The sequence below is a fragment of the Apteryx mantelli genome, chromosome 10 (genome assembly GCF_036417845.1).
Source record: "Apteryx mantelli isolate bAptMan1 chromosome 10, bAptMan1.hap1, whole genome shotgun sequence".
Classification (NCBI taxonomy): domain Eukaryota; kingdom Metazoa; phylum Chordata; class Aves; order Apterygiformes; family Apterygidae; genus Apteryx; species Apteryx mantelli.
In genome coordinates this window covers 17,667,272-17,675,000 of record NC_089987.1, presented here as the reverse complement: position 1 = coordinate 17,675,000, position 7,729 = coordinate 17,667,272, and the positions used below count along the sequence as shown (strand labels likewise).

The 7,729-nt window shown below is 44.6% G+C and overlaps 1 protein-coding gene across 1 annotated transcript in view; it reads left to right on the top strand.

The window, feature by feature from the left end:
- The window catches only part of SALL1 (spalt like transcription factor 1), a 15,077-nt gene extending 8,670 nt beyond the window's left edge, over positions 1 to 6,407 (top strand). The window contains exons 2-3 of the mRNA XM_067302904.1: positions 1 to 3,064; positions 4,150 to 6,407. The exon at positions 1 to 3,064 is cut by the window's left edge and continues 349 nt beyond it. Coding sequence (XP_067159005.1) covers positions 1 to 3,064; positions 4,150 to 4,590 — 3,505 coding nt within the window. The 3' untranslated portion in view covers positions 4,591 to 6,407. The remainder of the gene's footprint in view (positions 3,065 to 4,149) is intronic.
- Positions 6,408 to 7,729: the final 1,322 nt, after the last annotated feature.

The window sequence follows — 7,729 nt, the reverse complement described above, 5'->3', positions numbered from 1 at the left end:
CAACAATAGTATTACAAGCAGTAACAGCTCCACAATGGGTACCTCAGCTGTAACAACCTCTCTACCTCACATAGGGGATCTGACAACATTAGGCAACTTTTCAGTGATAAATAGTAATGTAATAATTGAAAACCTTCAAAGTACAAAAGTGGCAGTAGCACAGTTCTCACAGGAAGCAAGATGTAACGGTGCATCGAACAATAAGCTTGCTGTACCTGCCCTAATGGAGCAACTGTTGGCTTTACAGCAGCAGCAGATCCACCAGTTGCAACTGATTGAACAAATTCGCCACCAAATATTATTGTTGGCTTCCCAAAATACAGACATGCCAACATCTTCTAGCCCTTCTCAAGGTACTTTACGAACATCTGCCAACCCCTTGTCCACATTAAGTTCCCATTTATCCCAGCAGCTGGCTGCAGCAGCTGGATTAGCACAAAGCCTTGCTAGTCAATCTGCCAGCATCAGTGGTGTGAAACAGCTACCCCCTATACAGCTACCTCAGAGCAACCCTGGCAACACTATAATTCCATCCAGTAGTGGCTCTTCTCCAAATATTAACATATTGGCAGCAGCAGTTACAACACCGTCCTCAGAAAAAGTGGCTTCAAGTATTGGTGGCTCACAGCTCAGCAACCCACCAGTATCAGCATCATCTTCACCAGCTTTTGCAATAAGCAGTTTATTAAGTCCTGCATCTAATCCACTTCTACCTCAGCCCACACCTAGTAACTCTGTTTTCTCCAATCCCTTGTCCAATATTGGAACACCTGCAGAGGATTTAAACTCCTTGACTGCCTTGGCACAGCAAAGAAAAAGCAAGCCACCAAATGTAACTGCTTTTGAAGCAAAAAGTAATTCAGATGAGGCGTTCTTTAAGCATAAATGCAGGTTCTGTGCTAAAGTGTTTGGGAGTGACAGTGCCTTGCAGATTCATTTACGATCTCACACTGGCGAGAGGCCATTTAAATGCAACATATGTGGAAACAGGTTCTCCACAAAAGGAAACTTAAAAGTTCACTTTCAGCGTCATAAAGAAAAGTACCCTCATATTCAGATGAATCCATACCCGGTGCCAGAGCACTTGGACAATATTCCTACGAGCACAGGTATTCCTTATGGAATGTCTATACCGCCGGAGAAGCCTGTCACGAGCTGGCTGGACAGCAAGCCAGTCCTCTCCACCCTGACGACGTCTGTTGGCCTGCCACTCCCACCCACGATTCCAAGCTTGACCCCATTCATCAAAACTGAGGAGCCTCAACCTATTCCCATTAGCCATCCTTCCGCTAGCCCTCCGCGCTCTGTCAAGAGTGACTCGGGAACAGCTGATCCCACATCAAAAATTTCCAATGGACTTTCTGATGAGGTAGAGGCTGGTGCTTTGCCTACCTCAAATGGCAAAATGGAAGAAAACCCTCAAAACACAAACTCCATCACTAACATGAGCAGCTCTGTGAGCTCGCCGGCAGCAGACTCGGGCTCCAGCGGCGTTGCCACTTTTACAAATCCACTGATGCCTCTAATGTCAGAGCAATTTAAGGCAAAGTTTCCATTTGGAGGACTATTGGATTCAACGCCAGCATCTGAAACATCAAAATTGCAGCAACTGGTAGAAAACATTGACAAAAAGGCAACCGATCCTAACGAGTGTATCATTTGCCATCGAGTTCTCAGTTGCCAGAGCGCACTGAAAATGCATTATCGCACACATACCGGTGAAAGGCCATTTAAATGTAAAATCTGTGGTCGTGCTTTCACTACTAAAGGCAACTTAAAGACTCATTATAGTGTCCACCGTGCCATGCCCCCGCTGAGAGTACAACACTCATGCCCAATCTGCCAGAAAAAATTCACCAACGCTGTTGTGCTTCAGCAGCATATCCGAATGCATATGGGAGGGCAGATTCCCAACACCCCAGTCACGGAAAACTATCCAGAGTCAATGGAATCAGATACGGGATCTTTTGATGAAAAGAATTTTGATGATATAGACAACTTCTCAGATGAGAACATGGAAGACTGTCCTGACAGCAGTGTGCCAGATACTCCTAAATCTGCAGATGCATCACAAGACAGCTTGTCTTCTTCCCCGCTGCCCCTGGAAATGTCAAGTATTGCTGCTTTGGAAAATCAGATGAAGATGATCAATGCAGGACTTGCTGAACAACTTCAGGCAAGCTTAAAGTCAGTTGAAAATGGGTCAGTGGAAGGGGACGTTTTGACTAACGATTCATCATCTGTTGGTGGTGATATGGAAAGCCAAAGTGCTGGAAGTCCTGCTGTCTCAGAGTCTACCTCTTCCATGCAGGCCTTGTCCCCATCTAACAGCACTAATGATTACCACAAGTCACCAAGTATCGAAGAGAAACAAGTAAGAGCTTTACCGAATGAGTTTGCCAACGGTTTGTCTCCAACCCCTGCTAACAGTGGTGCTTTGGACTTGACGTCTAGTAACACTGATAAAATGATTAAAGAAGAGTCTTTGAGTATGCTCTTTCCTTTCAGAGATAGAGGTAAATTTAAAAACACCGCATGTGACATTTGTGGCAAAACATTTGCTTGTCAGAGTGCCTTGGACATTCATTACAGAAGTCATACCAAAGAGAGACCATTTATTTGCACAGTTTGCAATCGTGGCTTTTCCACAAAGGGTAATTTGAAGCAGCATATGTTGACACATCAAATGCGAGATCTACCATCACAACTTTTTGAGCCCAATTCCAGTATCGGCCCTAATCAGAACTCTTCGGTTATGCCTGCTAGTTCACTGTCATCGCTCATAAAGACTGAGGTTAACGGCTTTGTGCATGGCTCTCCTCAGGACAGCAAAGAAACACCCTCTGGTCTGGTTGCTTCAGGGCCGCTGCCCTCCTCCGCCACATCGCCTGTCCTGCTCCCAGCTCTCCCCCGAAGAACCCCCAAACAGCACTACTGCAACACGTGTGGGAAAACGTTTTCTTCCTCCAGTGCTCTGCAGATCCACGAAAGGACACACACTGGTGAGAAACCCTTTGCCTGCACTATATGTGGAAGAGCATTCACAACAAAAGGCAATCTGAAGGTACTTTTCCTTCTTGCTGTTCTTAGGTTTCACTTTTGGCTTGTTGCAGGGGGGAAAGGAGGTGGATTTTTTACATCTGCTAATGTTGTTAGCAGTGCTACCTCGGGGTATCTGTGGTACAAAAAATGTACCACAGATTTTCTTCTGTCATCTCTGGTAGTACTAGATGGGCTCTTGCTGATGAGTGCTTGTGTTTGGAGCAGGTCTGAAGGGTGAGGTGGTTTTGATGCTTGATAAAATTCACCCACCAGCAAAAACTGTCTGTGTAGAGTATGAAATTGAATAGCCCAATGTTGGTAAGGAGTATTAATTCATAGAGAAATGCATTTAGTAACTTAAATGCCTCTTTAAGAAGTGAAAGGCTCTTGAATGTGCTGTTTTTCATAACTATCATGTAAAATGATGACTGTTTAAAAAAACTATTAACATAATTCTGGAACTAACGGGCATTACTTTAATTGATTATATAACTAACATTTCCTACTGATATGTGTTTGAAAAAGCAAATATACTTATGTTTTAGAACACCAGTTGAGCACTTTAGTGTGTACATTTTTCTGTTGACAGAGTATTTCTCTAGAGGTTGCTGCCAGTAATGTGAGATGAATAATTACTTTCAGGCCATTCTGTCTATACACGAGGCTCTCCGATGAGCAATCAGTAAAGGATACTTTCTGCCTGTCTGAAAAGGACGTTTATAGGGTAAAGGGTGTCAAATACAATACTTACCATTACAATGAAAGTGGACATAGCAATTCTAGCCCTGAAAGCAGCTATCTGCAATTGACTGAATAACGTGAAGTCATTATAAACTAAATACATGTAATAAAAAAAGAGTAACAAGCAATGTATTGTTCAGGAGGAAAACAGGGTATTCTGGGTAATGGTGATGGGCTGATCTAGAAGAAGCTTATTTACTAAACCAGATGGGAAATGGAGTACCGCATCCTTTACCTTTAGTGCCGTTCATTACGTAACAAGACCGGACGTGTTTGTGGACCTCTCTCCCCTCTGTGGTCAAAATAAGTTTGAAATTCAGTGCCAACCACAATTTTTTGTTTGTTTCTTCCTTTCTTTCTCTTCAGGTTCACATGGGCACTCACATGTGGAACAGTACTCCTGCAAGACGAGGCAGACGACTTTCCGTAGATGGCCCCATGACATTTCTAGGAGGCAATCCTGTAAAGTTCCCAGAAATGTTTCAGAAGGATTTGGCTGCGCGGTCGGGGAACGGAGACCCCTCCAGCTTCTGGAACCAGTACGCAGCAGCGCTCTCCAATGGCTTGGCCATGAAGACCAATGAGATCTCCGTCATCCAGAACGGCGGTATCCCGCCTGCGCCGGGGGGCCTGGGCAACGGCGGCAGCTCGCCCATCAGCGGCTTGACGGGAAGCCTGGAGAAGCTCCCGAATTCAGAACCCAATGCACCTCTAGCTGGTCTGGAGAAAATGGCAAGCAATGAAAATGGGACAAACTTCCGATTCACGCGTTTTGTGGAAGACAACAAAGAAATTGTAACAAATTAGAAAAAACTCCATAAATAACATTCCTGCAAATAGTGCAACCTAGGGTTGCTTTTCTCAAACTGCAAGCTACAACATTACAAAGACTTTCTTTTGTACCATGTTCTACTTCTAGAGTTCTAAGAGAGCTTATTTATTAGTGATATAACCTTGCTTTGCAAACAAATGCAAGCATTAACTTTGGTCTCCTGTATTTTGAACTAAATACTAATCGACTAGAGTGCTGTAAACTTGCTGTAACATTTATGGCAGTTGCAAGTCTGTTCTGCTAGGTGATCTTATTCTGGCATTAACTTATTTTCTATATCCAGTTTAACATGAACTCTGGTATTGATGCAATGCCTCAGTGATGCATTAGATCTCTAATAAAAATCTGTATATAAATGTACACTTTGATCCTGCTGGAAATTTTATCAGCAAACACATTGTTTAATTTTTCCAAACAGAATTAAGAAAAGGACTGAAAGAATATAGACTGAACAGTGTGGGTCCTTTACACAGCTCAGTTTTTGATTTTTATTATAAAATTAAAACTGCTTTAATTTTTGTAGGTTTAACATTTTCCGTTTTGAACTGTTATTTGTATTGTGCTTTTTACTTGAGTCGTCTTAAATGTTAATACATTTCTGTACAGTAATAAGCACGCAGATTATTAGAGAAGATACTGAAGTGTTGTTTTGGTAGTTGAAACTGAGACGTAACATTTTGCCTTGTAGGTATATTCATTATAGAAAATGTGCTGGACTTTCACAATGCTGCTAAGTATAGCATCTTGAGCATCTTCCGTGGACAACTGTAGATGCTCCTGTATATACAATAAGACATCACGTTCATTAAAATGTACATACGTTCCTTACGAGACCCAAGCCCTACTCTTCGACCAAGGGAACAAGTATAGTGTTTGTTTATTTTGTATTAGGTATGGGGGGTGGGTAGGGGGAACCTTGGACTGTTACATGCACTTTCTCGGAAAGTTGAAAAGAAAAGAGGTCCAGTTTCTTTAACATTTAATACTTACTAACAGCAGAGATACTGTAATTTTACTCGAGTAATCAAATACATTTTTGCAACAGATAAAATTTGCTGTCTCTGTGTTTTTAAAGTGTACCTGTATTTAGTAATGCCTTTGAATGTATTATTTAACCTTTCCCTTGGTTAACATGAACTGTCCAGGTTGTATGTGCGTGTTTATATTTGTATGTATGGGTATACATATATGTATTGCATATTAATTGCTAGTATATTTTTCATACCCTTTAATAGTGGGAACTTTCTTCTTAACTATTCAACTACTCCTCATAAAATTGTAGATATTTTGGCATTTTTCATTTCTTTATAAAAAAAAATGCTGCTAGCAAAGACCTTATTGAGCCTAGGTAAGTTTCCTTTGAAGGAAATAATATATCAGATTTAAGGCTTGATTTGGTTCAAATGTTTTATATTTGATATTAATTTTATTCTATGAGATTGTATGTTTGTGGCATGCTTACGCTGCTATATCTGTGTTAAGATGTCCACTTGCAAGCCTCCATATGTTATATGGGGTTTATAACTTGATTGTAAAAAAAAAAAAAATTGCTTTGGCCTTGCACATGATCTGGCTTCCCTTATGCATCTGCAATGATCATTAACCTCGATGGGAGTTTTGGGACACAAAATTCAGCCCAATATTTTCACCCAGTAGAGTTTTATCTCCTCACATTATTATGATTTATGAAAAATAAATCGGCTTGGCTGCCTTTAAATTATGGATGCTTCAAAAGACCCACAAATGACCAATTTTATGTTCATTGTATATATATTTTTTTACAATTCCAAAAATCCAGGTATTCTGCTTTATGGGATTTTTTTTAGTACCAGTTTGGGGGGGGGGGGTGGTGCTTGCCTTTTTAAACAAGAAATAGCCTCTCTGCTCTTCTGCCCTAGTATATCAAGTTGTAAATTGGGGATAATAGAAAATTTAATACTGAACAGCTGGGATGAGAAATACTTTTCTTGAGGAATTATACCTCTTGTCCTTAATATGATTATGAATCCATAGTAAAGTATAAACGCTGTAGTCTGAATACCTCTTGGACTTCATATCTTTAGATCTTTTTTCCTGTTCAAATGTGATGATTCATCTGGTTCATGATATGCGTTTTTGTTAATATGTAAGTTGTACACTAGAGCCAGCTGGCTTGTCAATGTGAATATTTAAGAATTTTGAGTCACCTTTTGGTCTCCAGGAAAAAAAAAAGGTAAATTAAACAGACTTTAATGATTTTACCAACGAAATACTAATTCTCCTTTTAGCGTAAGTTTAGCGTGGTGCCCCAGAGAAGCGAGGAAGGTGCCGCCGGCGCCAGCGCCCGGAGGGTCCTTCAGGCCGCCGCAGGAGTTCCGCGAATGGCTAAATCCGCTCGCACGTGGAGGCAGGGCGCTGCGGCCCCCGCCCGCGTCGGGTCACGCACGCGGCCCGCGCTCCGCAGCGTGCAGAAGAAACACTGGCTTTCTTTTTTAGGGCTTTAGGGTTTTTTCCCCCGTTCTTCCTGTTGCTGGGTGTCACGTTCCCCGCTGTCCCGGCTCCCGCTCCGCTCGGCGCCGACGGCTTCGCCCCGACGGGCGGCGCGGGGTCCCCGCCGCGCCCCTCCCCCCTCCGCGGGGCGACCGTTGGGGGCGACCGTTGGGGGCGACCGTTGGGAGCGGAGCGGCCGCTGGGGGCGGCTGAGGTAAATTCTACCCCCTTCCCCCAGGGCGCGCCGCACCTGCGGCCGCGGAGGGAGCGCACCGCCGCGCCGGGGGCCTCGTCTCCTCGCGCGAGGTCAGACGCGGCGGGGCGGCGGACCCCCGCCTGCCCCTGCGCCTGCCCTAGGGGAGCGTTCACCCGAGGCCGCGGGGACCGCCCGCGCGGGGGGCAGCGGGGCCTGCCCGCCGGGACGCCCTCCTCCCCGGCCCCCCTCCGCCGCCCGACTGCAAGTGATTGAGGGCAGCTGGGCGGAGGGCGGTTTCCCTGATGAGCCCAGCGCGCTGCCTTGCTCTAGGGCTGCTCTCCCCCGTCTCTCCCTGCTGCCGTCCGCGAAGGTGGGTGCTGGGCGTGAGGGGGGCCGTGCCCCTCAGTGCCGCCCCGCCGGGCTCGCGGGAGGGTGCCCGGAGCCGGGCC